The sequence below is a fragment of the Marmota marmota genome, unplaced genomic scaffold (assembly GCF_001458135.2).
Source record: "Marmota marmota marmota unplaced genomic scaffold, marMar, whole genome shotgun sequence".
In the NCBI taxonomy this organism is placed as follows: domain Eukaryota; kingdom Metazoa; phylum Chordata; class Mammalia; order Rodentia; family Sciuridae; genus Marmota; species Marmota marmota.
This window is the reverse complement of record NW_026000240.1, coordinates 26,629,810-26,648,627: the sequence shown is the minus strand read 5'-3', so window position 1 is coordinate 26,648,627 and position 18,818 is coordinate 26,629,810. Positions and strand designations below refer to the sequence as shown.

General features: G+C 45.7%; 1 protein-coding gene across 3 annotated transcripts in view; it reads left to right on the top strand.

The window, feature by feature from the left end:
- Il20rb (interleukin 20 receptor subunit beta) overlaps window positions 1-17,918 on the top strand; it is a 39,407-nt gene extending 21,489 nt beyond the window's left edge. The window contains exons 2-7 of one of the 3 annotated variants that reach the window (XM_048794141.1): window positions 138-264; window positions 1,778-1,968; window positions 5,845-5,969; window positions 8,028-8,238; window positions 11,699-11,841; window positions 16,224-17,918. In XM_048794141.1, the coding sequence (XP_048650098.1) occupies window positions 138-264; window positions 1,778-1,968; window positions 5,845-5,969; window positions 8,028-8,238; window positions 11,699-11,841; window positions 16,224-16,331 (905 nt within the window). In that variant the 3' untranslated portion in view covers window positions 16,332-17,918. Of the gene's footprint in view, window positions 1-137; window positions 265-1,777; window positions 1,969-5,844; window positions 5,970-8,021; window positions 8,239-11,698; window positions 11,842-16,223 lie in introns of all 3 variants that reach the window. The other 2 variants (XM_015487012.2, XM_048794140.1) reach the window with 2 other exon arrangements.
- Window positions 17,919-18,818: the final 900 nt, after the last annotated feature.

The window sequence follows — 18,818 nt, the reverse complement described above, 5'->3', positions numbered from 1 at the left end:
ATTAGCACAAGTATGATAAAATTAGAGTTGTCATCATTCATAAACCTGTGTGGCCTTTCACTGGATGCTACCAGTCTGCAGCTGTGGTATTCCCCCATGTCAGCCACCCCTCAGCCTTCCTCTCTGCCTTCACCCAGATGGAGTGGCCAGTCTGCCTGCCCCTCAGAACCTCTCTGTGCACTCAACCAACATGAAGCATCTCTTGACATGGAGCCCAGTGATCCTGCCTGGAGAAACAGTACACTATTCTGTTGAGTATCAGGGGTGAGTGATTGGTTTTTGTTGTTTGAATAATTTTTCCTCCCTCAGACAGCAATTGGTTCCTGGAGACACAGCCCCTTCCTTCTTGGCTCAAGGAGGCCTTGTGAGCCCAGGGATGGATTATCTCCAATGATCTGCCCTCTCTGTGTGAGTGGTCATTGAAAGAGTCAAGGAAGCAAGGAACTCCCCTTTGGTTTTGACAGTGAACTCTCTGGAAACATGAATGTGTAGACATACATTTTGTTGTGGCTTCTTTTCAACAGTGAGTCAGCTGTCCAAAGAGTTTGACCCTGACTTGAGATGGACAAATCATTGGAGATCCAGATCCTTTGGGAGGAGAGAGATATCTCAGTTTTCTTGACTATATATAGTCTTGTACTTAGAAGCCAAAACAAATATTTGCCTTAAAGATCAGCTGGCCCTGGGGCCTACCAGGCTCTAGTCTTCTCCAGGAATTTGCAACTGTTGAGTAGTGACAGCAGCAGAGAAAGTGCTCGATGTATTTCATTGGCAGTAAATACAAACTGATCACATTATTAGAAGTCTGTAGGTATTGTAGGCTCAAGACACAGCTGACAACATTTCTGGATACAGGGAACTTAATATCTGAAGGAGGAGATGGGCAGAAAATATAATAGGTCCATTCTTTTTCAGTATGGTATCCTTTAGCTACAGGGAGTTATTTAAGTTTAAATTAATTTAAATTAAACTTCCCAGTCACACCGGTCACATTTTGGATGCTCCAGAGCCATACGTGGCTAGTGGCTGCCATATTGAGCACTACCAGTACTGAACATTTCAATCAATTCAGAAAGTTCTACTGGGTAGCAATGCTTGAGGCAATTTCAGAGAGTGATTTGTGCTAGAACAACTATAAGGCTGAGGCAAAAGGGCTGACTCTGCAGCTGCTTTATAATAGGTGGTTGGAAAGGCCTCTCTGAGGTGGTGATCCTTACATCAGATCTGCAAGGAACCATCCCTGTGAACAGCAGGGACAGATCATTTGAGAGAGTGAACAGCTGATCAAAGGTCCTTTGGAATTAAGAGATCAGCATTCTGGGAGAAATGACCAGGAGGTCAGTGTGGCAAGAATATCTCCTTTCTGAGCTGGCCAGAGTCTTGTAGCAATGGGGATGAGTTTGGATTCCATTCTAAGTGCTGTAAAAAGCCATGGAAGACAGAAATGTCATGGTATGCTGAGGGTGGTGAATGGCTTGAAGAACAGCAAGAGCAGAGGCTGGGAGACCTCAGCAAGGCAGGACATGAGGATGGCTGAGATAAGGGTGCTGACTGTGAACATGGAGAGAAATACACAGATTGAGGTTCATGCCTAGGTTTCCCTTGGCTGGTGACAAAAGGAGTGAAGAATGGATGGTTGGTGAGGGAAGAGAGTGGAGGAGCTGGGATGGGGAGCAAATGCTGAGTATAAAGAGTGGGAGAATGGAGGCAGTTCCCATCACCTTTGTGCCTGGGTCAAGGGGTTGGTGTGACGCTGCATCCTCTTTTCTTTGGCCAGAGAGTATGAGAGCCTGTACATAAGCTGGATCTGGATCCCCACCAGCTGGTGCATGGTCATTGAAGAACCCAAGTGTGACGTCACGGATGACATCACTGCCACAGTCCCTTACAAACTCCGTGTCAGGGCCACATTGGGCTCCCAAACTTCTGCCTGGAGCACCCTGAAGCACCCCTTTAATCGAAACTCAAGTAAGGCACTTTTTTCCTTACTCTCTGCTCTCCCATGCTCCCCTTCTCATGTTCACCAAGACTTTCAGGATCCTTTTTATCATCAAAATAATCTTGCAAAGCCAGAGTATGGTGGATGTAAATCACTCTTACTGATACATTTTTGAAAAATATTTTTAGTTATAGATGGACATGATACCTTTATCTTTATTTGTTTGTTGATTTATTTAATGATGTGCTGAGGATCAAACCCAGTGCCTCACATGGGCTAGGCAAGCACGCTACCACTGAGCTAAACCCTCAGCCCACTGATATATTTTAAAAATTGCTGATCACTTCCCTCTCTTTGGTTCTTTGGCTTTGGATGTCGTTGCTGACTGTCTCGGTCAGGGTTTGTGGATGGTGGAGACATTGGCATTGGGAACCTGGCTGTTCTGGAAATAGGGAGATAGCACTAAGACTGCCTCTGACTACACCGCTCATACCTCCATAAATCTTGTACTGCCTCCCTTCTGGTGCCTCATGAATTCCATATTTACTGACTGTAAGCAACTTTGTTGTTTAAAAAGAGCTATATTTTTAATGGGTCATGAGAAATAGTACCCTTCTGTGGTTGCTGGGAAATGACTCTTCTAATTGCTATGGTACCTGGAAAATGATTGAGAAAGAAGACAAGAATCCGGGTAGGTGTTCACATATAGCTGAGTGCAAGCAATGGCCAGAGCATGAAAGGATGTGCAGAGGTGGAAAACAGTAGAAGCCAGGACTGGATGGATGGCAGAGGGTAGAGAAGCAGCTATCCATGTGGCTTTGATATGAAGCTTGTCAAGTCAACAGAAGGTAGCCATGGAAGAGAGAGTGTCTAGGCAAGGTCTGTCTCACAGCACAATCCTTCTGGCTGCTGTGTGGAAAGTGACCTGGAATGGGCAAGCCTGTCCAGGGCAGGGGAAGAACGAGGAGAGGGTTGTTACACTCCAGCTGATTCAAGATGGAGCCCAGTCCCAAGCGAGGAGGAGAAGGAGGAGGAGGAAAGGATGAATTCAAGAGACATGATGAGTTAGAAAGGACGGGGCTTGGAGACCAGTTATTAGAAGATAGGGCCGGGAGAGATGGTGATGGTGTCCAGCTTCTGATTAGAGTCAGAGAGAATGCCATCCAAAGCAGAGACACTGGGAGGAGCAACTGGTCTTGAGCAATGAGAGACATCTCTGTCTCTGTGCCCTTTGTGATGGAGATTCCAGCAGAATAGCATGCCATGGATGCCTGACTGGCAGCTGGACATCAGGGTCTGGTCCTCAGAGGGGTCAAAGCCAGAGACACACAACATAGAGTTGTGTTAAAGATTTGGGAGAGTATAAGATTATCCAGGGAGAAGATATGAGAGACAAAGAGACCCTGGGGTCTTGGGGAACCTCAGGGTTTAACATGTCTATGGAGAGAAGGTGAATGGGCTGGGAGGTCATGGAGGGAGAAAAGGCTGAAGGAGGCCCCTGCATGGGTCCTCAAGAAAGTGACCTCATGGAATGGAGGGGATAACAGTGTGGTTGCCGGGGTGGAAGACTGATGGAGGTGGGAATCAGCCGGGCAGCTCTTCCCCTAAGCAGGTGTGGGTGAGAATGCAGACGGTTGGGAGCTGCAGGAAGAACAAGGGCAAGGGCCTTTGGTAGCCTTATATTCAGAGGTGGCAGAAGATTCTCTGCTGTGAGTGAGGGCAGAGGAAGTAATGGGGCAAGTCAGAGTGGTTAAGGAGCTTGTGACATTGTGTGGACCTCAGGAGGGCTCAGAAGGTGGGGGTGCCCAAGCAAGAGGCTGAGGAAGATGAAGACAGCTTTGAAAGGGAAGTTGGCCCCGTGGAACTTGAGGGATGTGGTTCAAATCCCAATTCAGCTACTTGATGCTTGGGTCCCTGCCTTTTCATCTGTAAAAGGGGCAACAGGTTGCTTCACTGGATAGTTGTAGGGACCACATGAGAAGAAATGTGCAAATTACTCAGCGGAGTGCTGTCCTACCATAGCACTCAACTGTGGGTAGGTGTTATCACTTTTTGCCCTAGGGATGCCTGGAGTTGAGAGCCAGAGAACAGAGGAGTGGAGGGGTGGGGCAGGAACAGGATTGTTGGAATGAAACACCAGTAGGAACTGTGGTGCCAAAAATGGATTCCTCCCTCTGGCCTCCTTCCCAGGCAATGGGAGGACTTAGTGGAAATGGCAGGATCCTAGGCACTGGGGGAGGGCACTGCAGCTCTGCCTCTGCCTGCAGTACCCAGGTAGCACCCAGCACCACCTCCCTCTGGCACCTGGGAGATGCCAAGACTATTGCTGGGGATTGGCAGCTGTTGGAAGGAAGACTGGGGTCAAATAGATAAGGGAGTGCCTTCCAAACTATGTGCGCAGGGCTGTGCTGTCAAACATGGGCTGAGAAGGCCAGAATAAATAGGAAAAGGTCTTGCTGCAGGGGGAGCTGAAGAAAAGAGCCCGTACTTGCATCAGAAGGTTGAAGATGTGTTCTTGAGCTATCCCTGCACAGTGGAGTCAGCAACTGAGCTGGGTGGCATGGTGATCTCTTAAAGGCATTCCGTCTGTCCTTTTCCGTTTGTAAAAGGCCACTCTGACTTTTCCCCAGGAATGTGAAAGATCCTTCTTTAAGGTTCCCCTATAGAGGATCTTCTGCCCTTAAACTTGTTGGGAGCAGAGGTTCTTAGCCTCGACTGCATGCTGGAGTCGAGGAGGAGCTTAAGAACCACACTTCTGGGGCCCATTCCTGGAGGGTCTGATTTGACTGATTTGTGTGCATCCTGGTCATTGGGAGTTCAAAATTCTCCCTAGTTATTTTCATTTATAGCTGGACTTGGGATTGCCTGGTACAAAGAATAAACGCCCCTCATGGGGGAGCTAGAAACATAGACATGGGCTCAAATTCTGGTCATTAACTGTGATTCTGGGAAAGTCCCTTAACGTTTCCATACAAACAGAATAATATTTACCCTCTTAGGTTTCCTGGGTGGATTAAATGAGACAAGTATGCAGAATGCTTAGGACAGAGGTTCCTGGCCCAACACTGTCAAAAAATTCTTCTCTGAACTGAAACTTTGGGTCATTTTCTCTAATAATATCTATCCTCAATAAAGATGGAGGTCAGAGGACCTGGATCTGCAAGGCACATATGGATTCATCATCAGTAGCGAGGGGGTGGGAGCTGCCTCTGTGACCCCTTCTGTTCTTGGCCTGCTGGTGGGGATCCCTCTCTCTTTGGGATCCAAGTAATGTGAAAGATGATATTTATATTTAAGTTGTAATTTCTAGAGTCAATGTTAAAATTTGTAAAAAGCCTTTGACTTGCCAATAATATCCCTCTGTCAGGATGTGAGATAAGGCCTAGAACAGAATAGCTAACCCGTCCAAAGGCCTCTGGTTTGCACATGTCTGAAAGTATTCAGGTGCCTGTACATGCCACTGTCTATGAGAACTATAGGGATGCACATGCCCTGCCAGGTATGTTCATTCCTAAGGGGAAAAGATGGGGCCCAGCTATGCTCCACATAGACCCAAGTTCAGGCAGATGTTTGGCAAGCATTAAGAAACGGCATCTGCTCATTAGATGAGCCAAGGAGAAAAGCAATGTCTGCTAAAAAATTGGGTTAGTGGAACCTGGAGCACACAATTTTAGAAGGGAAAGTTATAATGTCTACTTGAGTATGTAATCCATTTTCCTCTTTTCTTGAGTATATATATTTCTGGAAAAGAATAGAAGACTTTATTGAAGTTAAGAGGCCAAAAAAAAAAAAAAAAAAAAAAAAGAATCATAGTAAATCTTTGCCATTTGGGTTTCATTCATTCATCATTCAAAAAGTGGTCCTGCCTGGGACTGGCTTTGATTCTGCCCTTGTCTTGCCAACAGCCATCCTCACTCCACCCAGGATGGAGGTGTCCAAGGATGGTTTCCACCTGGTTATTGAGCTGGAAGACCTGGGGCCGCAGTTTGAGTTCCTCGTGGTCTACTGGAGGAGGGAGCCTGGTGCCAAGGTGAATCCGGCTTTGGGGGGAGATGGCACAGCTCTCTGAGGGTGGGTGAGGAAAGCCAGGTCCTGCAGTGCTCACTGTCTGGGCAGCCTGAGAATGAGCAGCTCTGGGTGAAGCCTGTGAAGGGAGAGATGACTGGATGCTGACCATTCCATGGGCCTCTTTAAAAAATAAAAATGCCTTAGTCCACTTTGGCCTTGGCTGGGAACCTTTTCAGGTAGATCTGCTGAAGTTTGGGGACAGCCTTATGCCCCAAACTAAGCTAGATTGACCTGGAACATCTTTTGAATGGACTTTTCCCCTCTCTCATCAGCTGATCTCCTCAGCCAGTTAGGGAAAGCAGGCCAGGGTGTTCCAGATCAACTGGATGATTTCAAGAGCCTATGAGGCTGGTACAAGCCTCTTGAGGGTGTGTATCTTGGCAAGGAACAGAAGGGAGCAGCCAGCCAGGAGCTGGCTTATGAATAAGCCCATTTAATTATGAGCAGGTAGGCCATGCAGAAAGCCCGGGAGGGAGCTGCCCCTCCCCGTGGGAAAGCTGCTGTAATCCATGTGAGTGGAGTCCAGCCCTCACAAATAGCAGCAGCAGAAGGGGTGGAGCACCAGTGGAAAGTGGGGGGACACTCAAATCCATGGAACCCCTGTCCAAGCTGAGAGGGAGACAGGGCCTAGAGGCCTGCTCCCATCAGCACCAGGAAGTAATGGGCTTTCACAGAGTATTAATATGGGCTCTCACAGAATCCCTGAGCAGAGCTGGCAGAGTCTCCTTTCCCCAGGGCCCCCTACCTGTGGTGGCCTTGCCTCCTTCCGGTGAGTCCTCTTCCTGTGGCCCCCTGCCCAGCTTACTCCCAGGCCCTGCCCTTCATCACACCTTCCAACATATGCCTATGATTGTGCCTTCCCAGCCACTCAAGGCCTCTGAGCCTGAGGCCCCTCACAGTATCCTCTCCCCTTTATCCCTACTTCCAGATCCAGGTATTCAGTTTCCCAAGACCAAAGTCTTTGGAGAGGAATCCCATTGTTCATGCTCATCGGGCCAAGCTTAGTGGTTGCAGGGAGCTAGTTGGTCTCTGATAGGACCCTTCTCAGACCGGAGGTATCCCAGATCACTTAGTGGTGTCTGAGGGCAGTGCATATGCCCTGCCACACACTCAATAGGGGCTTTGGGTTGGGAAGTGTCCCCTGGAAGGTGGTGGGGGCAGGTAGGGCAGGCAATAATACCAGGTTCCAGCCCTTATCCCCATGAGGTCAGAGCCAACTGATAGGACATGGCATTGCCAACCAGACAGGTGGAGTGGTGCTGGGGACAGGTCAGCGCCTGGCAGGAGGCAGCACACAGCTCCCTCAGATTCTTTGGGACAGAGTGGCTCCCCACCCTTGTAACTGGCAGGGCCAGTGCTGAAAGAGAAGTATGTGCCCTGAGTCACCTAGGCTCAGCCTACACAAGCCTCTGCAGGCTCAGATGCAGAGCACAGGCCCGGGGCAGACAGTGGAAGTGGAAAGGTAGACAGCGGAGTGCATAGACAGAGGGATGGATGGGCAAGTGGGGAGGCATGGCCCACCAGCTCTGATTTTATGCACTGATCCCTGTGGCAGCAGTGACCATGCCAAATCCTTGCCCAGTCAGATTTCCAAATTTCCAGTCTCTGCTCAAGTATCATCCTTTCAGAAAGGTTTCCCCTAACCACATTGTCTAAACTAGTGCCTCCCTGTCACTCTCTAGCCCCTTGCCTTTTCTCTGCACAGCCTTTATGGCCACCTGACATGTATTTATATATTGTTGGTCTTCCCCACGAAAGCTCTACAATAGCAGAGACTTTGCCTCCTTTGTTCTGTGCTCTGTCCCTGTTCCTGGAACAGTGCCTGATACTTATTAGGTGCCTAATAAACGTGAGTGGATAAACGAGCAACTGAGTGCACACATGCATGAGTAACAGGGAACATTCTGTACACACCCCGGAAAGGAAATCTCTGCAGTGTTCCCTCCCTGACTCTCCTCAACCTTTCCAGTCTTGCTGCCCTCAGAGAATAACTGTGTTTTCTGGTCTCCCAAAGGAACAGACCAAAGTGGTGAGGAGTAGGGGCGTTCCTGTGCACCTGGAAACCATGGACCCAGGGGCCACATACTGTGTGAAGGCCCAGTCTCTGGTGAAGGTCATCGGGAGGCACAGTGCCTTCAGCCAGGCAGAGTGTGTGCAGGTGCAAGGTAAAGAAGGTCTGCCTGTTCCTTGGGCCTCCGCAGAGGTGACAGCCCCTCTTGGTGCATGCTCAGGTGCCTTTGATTCTGAGCCTTCCCTTGATTTCACAGACCTGGGTGGGTTCCGGTGGTAAACGTATGCAGGAGGCCATCCTAGCGCTGGGGGAGATTCTTGAGCAGCTGTCACTCTCCCCGTGAGAGCTTCCTCCTCCCTGGGCCAGATGTGCCAAGGCTGATGAATACTGCCTGTGATTAGAGGTGGCTGCAGGAGAGGCTGCCAGGTTCCTTGGCGATCCTGGGAAGGAGGTCATACACCATACAATGCCACAGTTTCTTTTATCTGGAAGGGGCTTTATGGAGAGTCTCCAGAAGCCTCTTGTTTCCCCCCCCTCCCTTGACATTTAAAATTTTTTTTTAATTGTAGATGGATATAATACCTTTATTTAATTTATTTATTTTTATGTAGTGCTAAGGATTGAACTCATTGCCTCACAGGTGTGAGGCAAGTTTTCTACCACTGAGCTACTCCTCCAGACCTGCCCCCCCCTTATAGTCTAAAAACTTAAATCGCTTGAAAACCCTTTTGGAAAAAATAAACCCAACAAAATTCTACATCCTATGATCCTGCCACCCAAATATCACTACTTGTGTGTGTGTGTGATCTTTTAGCCTTTTGAATAGATAGTACATTCATATGGTGCCAAAAATATGAGACACATGGAAATTTTATTTTCCATATCTCTTCCTCATCCATATGATTCCTATACCCTCTTCCATAGATACGAACTTCTTGCATATACTTCTGAAGACTTAAATGCATATATAAGTAAATGAGAATGTATTTACATATGTTGCCTTTCCTTTTCTTTGTGGGGTGGGTACTAGGGATTGAACTCAGGGGCACTCGACCACTGAGCCACATCCCCAGCCCTATTTTGTATTTTATTTAGAGACAGGGTCTCACTGAGTTGCTTAGCACCTTGCTGTTGCTGAGGCTGGCTTTGAATTCTTGTTGCTTTTCCTTTTAGCACAAATGGTGGCATGTTCTATACATTGTTTTGGATCTTGTCTTTTTTTATTTTATATATCTTATAGATTTTGCTGTATTAATAAAGTAGTTCCTTTATCCTTCTTTATTGCTACATACTATTTCATTATATGTATATGAAATAACTGATTTAACTAGTCCCCTATTAGTGGGCACTTAGTTTTTCCCAAAATATTTTGCTATTACGGCCAATGCACTAATTAATTTCCTCTAATACATTGATCATTTTGGCAGGAATGGGTGTGTAGCTCAGTGGTAGAGTGCTTGTCTAGCATGCACAAGACCTTAAGTTTGACTCTCCCAACATTGTGAGAAAAAAAAAAGATAATTTTTCTGGTATATATTTATTTGAAGGATAAATTCTTCAAGGTAGATTGATTCAATTGAAGACATAGACCTTTAATTTTGATTGCTGTTTTCAAATTGCCCTCCAAAGGAGCATAACCCTCAGTCATTACTTACATGTGGGAGTTCTATAGCATATAAACACTGTGCCTATTTTTCTGTTTTTTTTTTTCTCAAATAACTAACATATCTATAACAGTTCCCCATGTAGATTTTCTGATTATTGTTTTATACACTTTCAAAAAAATCATGTCTTGTTTAAAAAACCCAATCAACACAGAAATTTTAAGAAGGGTCAGAGTTAAATATTGTCCATTCTTCCCCATACACCACTCAGGAGGTTTCTTTTGGCGAGTCTGGCATTTAATCCTCCCAGCACTGTCTGTGTGATTCCAATGCTCACACACACTAAGGGGCCTATCCCATACCTACTGTTCTGTGCCTGGCTCGTCTTCACTTAGTAGTATATCATGAGCATCATTTTATGTCGGTATCTTTGGGTCCACCTCAGTTTTTTAAAAAGGCTGCATAATAAACCAATATATTTAATATCTTTTTATTAATGAGAATATTTTTTGTTTTCTAATCCTTTGCCACTATAAAACATGCTGTAGTAACCAAGTGTGTATCTGTCCTGATTCTCATTTTAATAGCTGAATGACTAGCCTACCATGCTGGTGAATCCCCTATTATTGGGTATTTGAATCACTTCCGTTTGCTTTTTTTTGGGGGGGGTATCAGGGATTGAATTTAGGGGTACTCAACCACTGAGTCACGTCTCCAGCCCTATTTTACATTTTACTTAGAGACAGGGTCTTACTGAGTTGCTTAGCACTTTGCTTTTGCTGAGGCTGGCTTTGAACTTGTGATTCTCCTGCCTCAGCCTCCCTATCCACTAGGATTACAGGCAGGCGCCACCACACCCAGCTTCCATTTGCTTTTGAAGATGATGTTCATTCTTTTATTAAATGAATATTTACTGAGTACTCACTGTGTGCCAAATCCTGGCCTGTGCACTTGGATACAGCAGGGAAATCCCTGCCCTCAAGAATTTCTCCTCTAGTGGAGACAGACTCCCAACAAGCAAAAGATGGGATGGTATCAGTGGGTGGCATGTGCTGTATTCCAGATGTTTCCATGAACAGACTGATGCATATAATTGTTTCCTTCCTTGGAATTATTTTTTTTGGAATTGAAATCATAGGAGTGGATTGAAAGGGTATGAACATTTGTGTATCTCTCAATGTACACTGTTAAAATATTTTTCAAAATCTTTGAAACAACATGCATGGCCCCAGCCACATGTTTGACTACCAGCTTCTCTACAACCTCCCTGGCTAGGTTACCCTTCACATTGTGAACAAACTGCCCGACCAGGGGGGCTTAAATGAGTTACTCCAGGTTACACAGAACAGAGATGGGAAAGTATTGCATTTCCTTTCTGCATTTCCAGATGCCCAGGTCTGTTCCTTTCTGCTACATTTACAATTACAATAATTATGGGCTTTGGAGCTAACCCTATCTGTGTGACCTGGGGTAAATTGCCTAACCATTCTGAGCATAGAATCATCTTATAAAAGCAGAGAAACTCATGCCCATTGCAAAGAACAGGGATTTACCACCCAGCCCCCAGCATAGAGCTGGAAGGAGGAGCCACATAACAGGGGCTTGATATAGCATAGTTATTATGTGACTGTTTTCCGGACTTAATATTCTTCTCCATAAGATGGATCAGTGCCAAGAGCAAATTGCGAAACACTTTGTTTTCGGTTACCACCCAGCCCGTTCTGGGGCCTGGCCCCCTGCCTTCCTCTGGCAGCTGTGCCAGGTATGTGCTAACACCACTCTTGCCTTCACACACAATGCTCCTCCCTTCCCCTTCCCAAGAAAGAGATTTTAATCTTCCCTGGAGCTTTCTGGAAACCATACCTTAATCTAGATTTTCTAGATTAAATCTAAAATTTAGATTTTAGAAAAATGGCGGTAATTTTGGTCACCAGGGCACATATCAAATCTCAGGTTTCTGGCTTTTGCCGTCTTGATTGACATTCGGAGCCAACTCCAGGGGTCAGGGGAGGCCTGGGCTTGGAGGCTTCCCCTTCATTGTGGTTTCTAAGCGTCTTCTTGTCTTTCTGTCTCCAGAAGAGGCTCTCCCACTGGCCCTGGCCCTGTTTGCCTTCCTTGGCTTCATGCTGATCCTCGTGGTTGTGCCGTTCTCCATCTGGAAAATGGGTCAGCTGCTCCGGTACTCCTGCTGCCCCGTGGTGGTCCTCCCAGACACCTTGGTAAATAAGCTTCCTCTTTCTTGCAGCATGACACTGATCAGAGGGCTGTACCTTAGGCCTTAGGTGGGCATGGCATGCTTTTGTGGGTTTTTCGGTTTTTAGGGAAGAACACCTATAGGACTCCACTTCTGTCTCAGTCTGTATTGCTAGAATAGAATATCACAGATTGGATAATTCATAAACAATAGAAGTTCATTTGGTTCTGAGGAAAATATGACCTTTGGGTTTGACTTATTTTGCTTACTATAATATTCTTAAGTTCCATTCTTTACGACTGGCTGAAACTCCATTGTATATATTTACCACATTTTCTTTATCCATTCATCCATTGATGGACACCTAGGCTGGTTCCACAGTTTGGCTATTGTGAATTGTGCTGCTATAAACATGGGTGTGCATGGATCAGTGTAGTATAACAACTAATTCTTCAGGATAAATACTAGGCGTGGTATAGCTGGGTCATATGGTGGTTTCATTCTTAGTCTTTTGAGGAATCTCTGTGCTGATTTCCATAGTGGCTGTAGTAATATACAATCCTACTAACAGTGTAGAAGTGTTCCTTTCTCTCCACATCCTCTTCAGCATTTATTATTGTTTGTGTGCTTGATGTTGCCATTCTAACTGGAGTGAGATGAAATCTCATTTTAGTTTTGGTTTGCATTTCTTCAATTGCTAATTATGTTGAACATTTTTTTTAATGTATTTTTTGGCCATTTGCATTTTTTCTTTTGAGACATCTGTTTAATTCATTTGCCCATTTATAAATTGAGGGTTTTTTTTTGGGGGGGGAATACCAGGGATTGAATACAGGGACACTCAACCACTGAGCCACATCCCCAGCCCTATTTTGCATTTTATTTAGAGACAGGGTCTCACTGAGTTGCTTAGCACCATGCTTTTGCTGAGCTGGCTTTAAACTTGGGATCCTCCTGCCTCAGCCTTCCTAGCTGCTGGGATTACAGGCATGCATCACAGAGCCTGGCTGAGTTTTTTTGATGCTGAATTTTTTGAGTTCTTTATATATTCTGGCTATTAATCCTCTGTCAGAAGAAGCAGCACAGATTTTCTCCTATTCTGTAGGTTCTCTCTTCCCATTCTCAAGTCCTTTTATGATCTGCATCAATCCATTGGTGAAAGCAGAGCCCTCAGCTAATCATCTCTCAAAGGTCCCACCTTAAGGCTGGTTGCCTTGGGAATTCAGTTTCTAATACATGCTTTTGGGAGAACATATTCAAACCACAGCAATTTCTAATCAGAGGGTCTAGGAGAGATCTCCCTTCTCCAGGGTATAGGCACCTCCCTGAGGCCACCTCTGCTTTCTCCCAGGACCTGGCATGAACACAACCTGGTGTTTGCCCAGCCCAGGATGCTTGCCATTTCAGGAGTCATATACAGTTTTTCTCTTCTGAACTGTCCTGCTGAACCTTCTTGGTCCCTTTCTACAGTTCCAACAGTGGCTACATCCAATAACATACTCCAACACAACATATTCAACTTATCTGCCAAGGGCATCAGGGTAAAGAGCATGTGTGGGAATATGGGAAGTCTGGACTATGCTTTGTCTTTGGTGGGTATGGCGTGGGGACATGGGGGGGCAATTTGGACTTCATAGTGACTCCCAAAGACTAGGGGTCCCTGCCGGTGTTCCTAGCTCTGCACTAGCCTAGGATTCTTATTCTACTCCAGGGAACACAGAGCACAGGAGTGAGTGTGCCCGGGCCATGATGGGGATGTGTCCATGCCATGGTGGGGAGAAGCAGAAGCCAGCAGTTCCCACACGGTGCATCTGGCCACCTCTCCAGAGCCTCCCTGGATATTCCAACTTCTATTCTGTTTTCTCCCCTGGATTTCTAAAGTGGACAAATTCTCTGAGTCAATGCATTTCCCCACAGTGCTGTGTGAGAGATAGATCATCAGTGTCCATTAAATGCCAAACACATTCTGGAGCCGGGCATCACTACCACTATCCCCCTTCTCTCAGCAGAACCTAGCTTCTCTCCGACATTTGCATTATTTATACATAATCCTCCAAACTGTTAAAAAAAAAAAGCGATTTCCAGCCAGCCTTGCAAAATCCACTCATCTTGCCAATTAAACCGTAGAAAATTACCAATCGGAAATCCTTGGCAATTCTCCAAAATGTCCTTCCAGGTTTGTGCTTAATTTATCTGTGTGGGTGAAACGTTACATGTCTATATCTACAATTTTACAATTGGGATGGCTGCACTCTGAAATGTGCCATGAAGAATTCTTTTCCATTAAAGTTTATATCACCATGTAACAGTCAAAGCAAAAGTACCCATGCAAGGAAAATCATGTTAATTCGGTCCAGTGTATATTCTCTATTTAAAAATATAATTTTTCCCCACGTCTTTCATCCATAGTTGCTTCCCAGGGATGGGGCTTTGGTGCTAAAGGGTCTTCCTTTCCTTTCTGTGACTGACTTCATTCTTTCTTTTCTTGCTGTCATATTCTACTATAAGGTAGGTGGCAAGCATAGAGATGGCCCCAAGTTAGTAACAATGGACCACCCCCAATGTGGCCTTGTTTGCTTCACAGAAAGTGGCAGTTGTGAGTTCAGATGCTTCTGGGGGTCAAATAGGTACTGGAAAAAAATGTCAATGCAGTACAATGACCATCACTCAATAAGGAGAGGTGATGGACCCAGGGAAAATCATTCCATCTAAAGAAAGCAGCTGCTTTTTAGCTCCAGAAGGTTGCCACCAAGGTCTGAGCCAGTGCTGCCAGACCTCCAAGATTCATTTATTTATTTTTTGCAGTGCTGGGGATTAAACCCAACTAGACATGCATTTTCCCACCGAGCTACACCCCAGCCTGAGATCTCCAAGTTGTAAATAGGAAACCTAGAAGTTCAGATCGTTATGAGAAATCTCATGATTTTTAAATATTGAAAACATATTTTGGGGGGCCTGGGTTGTGGCTCAGTGGTAGAGCACTTGCCTAGCATGCATGAGGCACTGGGTTTGATCTGGCACCACATAAAAATAAAAACAAATAAAATAAATAAACTACAACTAAATTAAAAAAAATGATAACACATATTTTTAAAATATCATTGGAACCTTGCTTGAAAGTTCGTTCTAATTGTACAACAATGTTTAATTTTTTTTTTGAGGGGTACCGGAGACTGAACTCAGTGGCACTTGGCCACTGAGCCACATCCCCAGCCCTATTTTGTATTTTATTTAGAGACAGGTTCTCACTGAGTTGCTTAGCACACTGCTTTTGCTGAGCCTGGCTTTGAACTTGCAATCCTCCTGCTTCAGCCTCCAGAGCTGCTGGGATTATTTAATTTAGATGTTTTAGAATTGTGCTATCCATTATAGACATATGTGATAGATTGGGAGGACAGTACAAAAGATTTGAAAATTTTCAGTAATTTTTTACTGCATGTTAAATGACAATATTTTGGTGTATCTGTTAAATAAAGTATATCACTAACAATAACTCCACCTATTTCTTTTTACTTTTTAAAATGTGCTGCTAGATTTTAAAAATTGTATATGTGGCTCTCATTGCTTTCATTGGACAGCACTGCTCTAGGATTTAAAAATAATCAAGCAAACCAGTACAGGTTTGACAGCCAGTGTCCTGAGAATCTGACTAGGACCAGCAGTAGTGAATTGATGGCTGCTCCAGGCTAACACTCCTGCTCAGAGAGCCCTTCTTGTGTGATATCTTTTCTTATTGGCTGGTGGACACCAAGAGTAAACCCCTGAAGCTGCCTCTTTAGAAACAGGATCAAGGGTGATTGGCTGGATGATGCTGATGTCTAGGAGAACAAGGTGGGGGAAACCATCATGCCTGTTCATTTGTGTGCATGTACTTTAGGAGTGATGACCAGGAGGTCAGTGGGAGGTAACTATAGAAGAACACAGAGAATTTGTGGAGGTGAGCAGACTAGCAATGAAGTCCCTTTGAAAAAATGGGTATCTGCATGTTTGCAACTAGCAATGATTATGCACCAGGGTCTCAGGAAAAAAATATGAGTAAGAAAGAGACTGCATTTATGAGCACCTTCTCTGGACTTGGCACTGTGATAGCTGCTGTTCATGAAGCATCTTAGACTAGTTCATTGTTCTTAAGCTCTTGGTGGAAAATGGTTAGTTCCCCCCCCCCTCCAGAATTCTGTAATTTTGGAGCACTGATGCATCAGGGCCTGGAGGGAATAGCTTGGCAGTAAACTGGGAGATGACCTCAGCAAATGCTGGAAGTCGCTGATCTAGGGGTTGGAATTGTCTTTGGGATTTTTTTTAACAGCTTGAAATTTCATCAAATAATTGGGATTTTTGTGACATTCTTTACTCTCACTGCTTTCTACTAGTGACATCTAATAATTATTGATGAAAATTAATTTTCAGAAAATAACCAATTCACCCCAGAAGTTAATCAGCTGCAGAAGGGAAGAGGTGGATGTCTGTGCCACAGCTGTGCTATCTTCTGAGGAACTCTTCAAGGCCTGGATCTAGACCTGAGGAAGGGCCCACAGACTGGCCTGCAGGACACAGGACTCGTGAGGGGTGAGGCTGTGTTCCTGTTTTCCTCCATGGATGAAGGACAAGAGAAGTATGAAGAGCCTGCCATGTCCATGTGCGGAAGCAACTGTCAGAGGCTGAGTGTCATGCCAATGGCACTGGTGAGAGTTCAGGAGATGTGACTTCCAGACCCGGAGCTGACATTTGCTAGCTGAGTGACCCTGGGGAAAGTGACTTCATCCCTCTGGTCCTCAGATTTCTCATCTGCAATGGGGATTAATTACGCACCTGTCTCTGCTCTCTGTCTCTCTTTCTATGTATGTAAATACATTCAGCACTTGCAGGATTGCAGGTGGCATTCATGCTGGGAAAGGCCAGTGCTCCTGGAGAGCAGGATATAAATGTGTAGTAAGAAGGACCAAAGGCCACACATGAGTTGGCTTGGGCTCCCCGCTTTCCCAGAGGAAATGGAAGAGGAAAGGAAGGATGGGAGCAAGTGTTGATCTCCCTTCAAGCCAAATGCCTATGCAGAGGTGGAGGGCTCAGCAAGCCATGGTGGGTGAACTGGAAGGCCACAGCCCCCCAACGTAGGATGTGCACCAGTGCTGGAGATCCACAAAACACCATCAAGTGTGGACTGTGTGCATATCCTGAGGATGGCAGGTAATATGTGTGTTGTGTGATGAGAGGGCAGGAGGTGGTCAGTTCCAAGTGTAATGTTTGTAGCGTCTGTTTTTCCTGTGAAGTTGTCAAAGTGCAGAAGTAAAAATCAAAAGGGGTAGTCTTTTTGGTTCCTGCAAAAAAAGCGGGCTTCAGGGTTTTAGTTACATCACCAGCCTTAGGTCCAGAGAAACATAAAGTACACACAGCTCTGGCTTCATGCTTCAGCCCCTAGCCACGGGCTGCTTGCTTCGGGGACAGCTTCTATTGTACAAGAGCTCCAGTTGAGTCAGGAGGCAACAAGATCACCTGAGCAGGGCGCTCTTGGTTTTTCCCAGAGGCCCCTTTCCATAGGATTTCTGTGGGTACTTCCTTTTCCTTTAGGCATTCCACTCAGAGATCAGACTCTGCCTCTTCTACTCTGCTTTTCCTGTTCTCAACTCTGGAAGCCCCTACTCACTCCTCTCCCCAACCAGGTGAAGAAGAAAGCCTAAGGCTAGAGAAGGAGTGGAGGGAGGAAGTTTCTTGAGGAGTGAAGGATTGATTGTTGAGCAAGACCTGTACCTTTTTATTCCCTACTCCCTCCCAGGTCTGGAGCCTCTGAGTGGGTTCCTCTCTACCCCCACTTCCTGGCCCTTCCAGCCAGCCTGTGGTGGGGACAGTTTAACTGCCTCAACCAGATGTTTTCCCCTTTGTAACACCACCACCCCACCATCCTCTCTCCACCTGGCAGGGTCTCAAGTAGATTGGGGAGGGGCTGTGTCCAGGGATGAGATATCCTAAGAGCTTTGCCTTTATGTTCTTCTTGTTGGTTTTGACTCCTTTATGGAGAGTATGTGTGAATTTTATATTGTGCCTGAACTGGAAACATGTTCATTTTATAAAAAATAAAGACCACACGACTACATGGGTCATCCTTGATCCTTCCTCTTCCCTGCCTCTTTAATCTGTGAGTATCGTCCCTCCGTCACCTGGCCAAGCCCAGAACCAAGAAATGACCTCTGACCTCCTCTGCTTGAATCTCTCACAGGATTCCATCCATTTTTGCTAGCCTGTATAGGTACATGGAAATTTCTCTCAGTTCTCTGTTGTCTCCCCATGTCCCCAACACATGTGTTTATTGAGCCCCAACCATGCACCAGACACTGAATTAGTTCTTGATCATAGAGGGGCTACCTCCTCTGTAGCTGAAGATTTCCTCCCTCCTGGAGACTCTCCCTCCAATTAATTTATCCCTGTCACTTGTTCCTTTAAGTTGGGACGCTCTAACAAGTGGATGTGGGGTGCATTTAATGATAACAGGACAAGAGCTATCAACTGGGATTATTCTGGTGAGCCAGGAATGAGCTTACCCTAGTTATAAGGCATAGCTCTGACTTCATGCTTCTTCTGGAAGCTTTAGCCTTCCAGATGCTCAGTTACCAGGTCCAGGAGCCTGGTCATCCTTGGCTTTCCTCTCACAGCCATCATTGAGACCTATAGGCTTCTGGGGAAGAGTTGGAGGGCACTGGGTGTCTGTGGGCAGCCCAGGGTGGCTTCCTTGGTTTCAGTGATGTCTCCTGCAGCTTTTGCCGCTGCCCACCCAGGAGCTGTCCCCTGGATGCCCCAGAGTCAAGCCCAGCTGTCCTGATTTTGCCTTCAGGGAACATCTCCCACTGTCCTCTGTTCCAAGAGGATTATGTTCCAACAGGACAAGGGAAAAATACTAATAATGTGATAATAAAGAAGTATATTATTTAGTGAATTAGTATATTGGGAGTTTATGAGGCTTATGGAAAAATGAAAGGTAGAGTAGAAAAATGGGGCCTGGCGGCCGGTTGA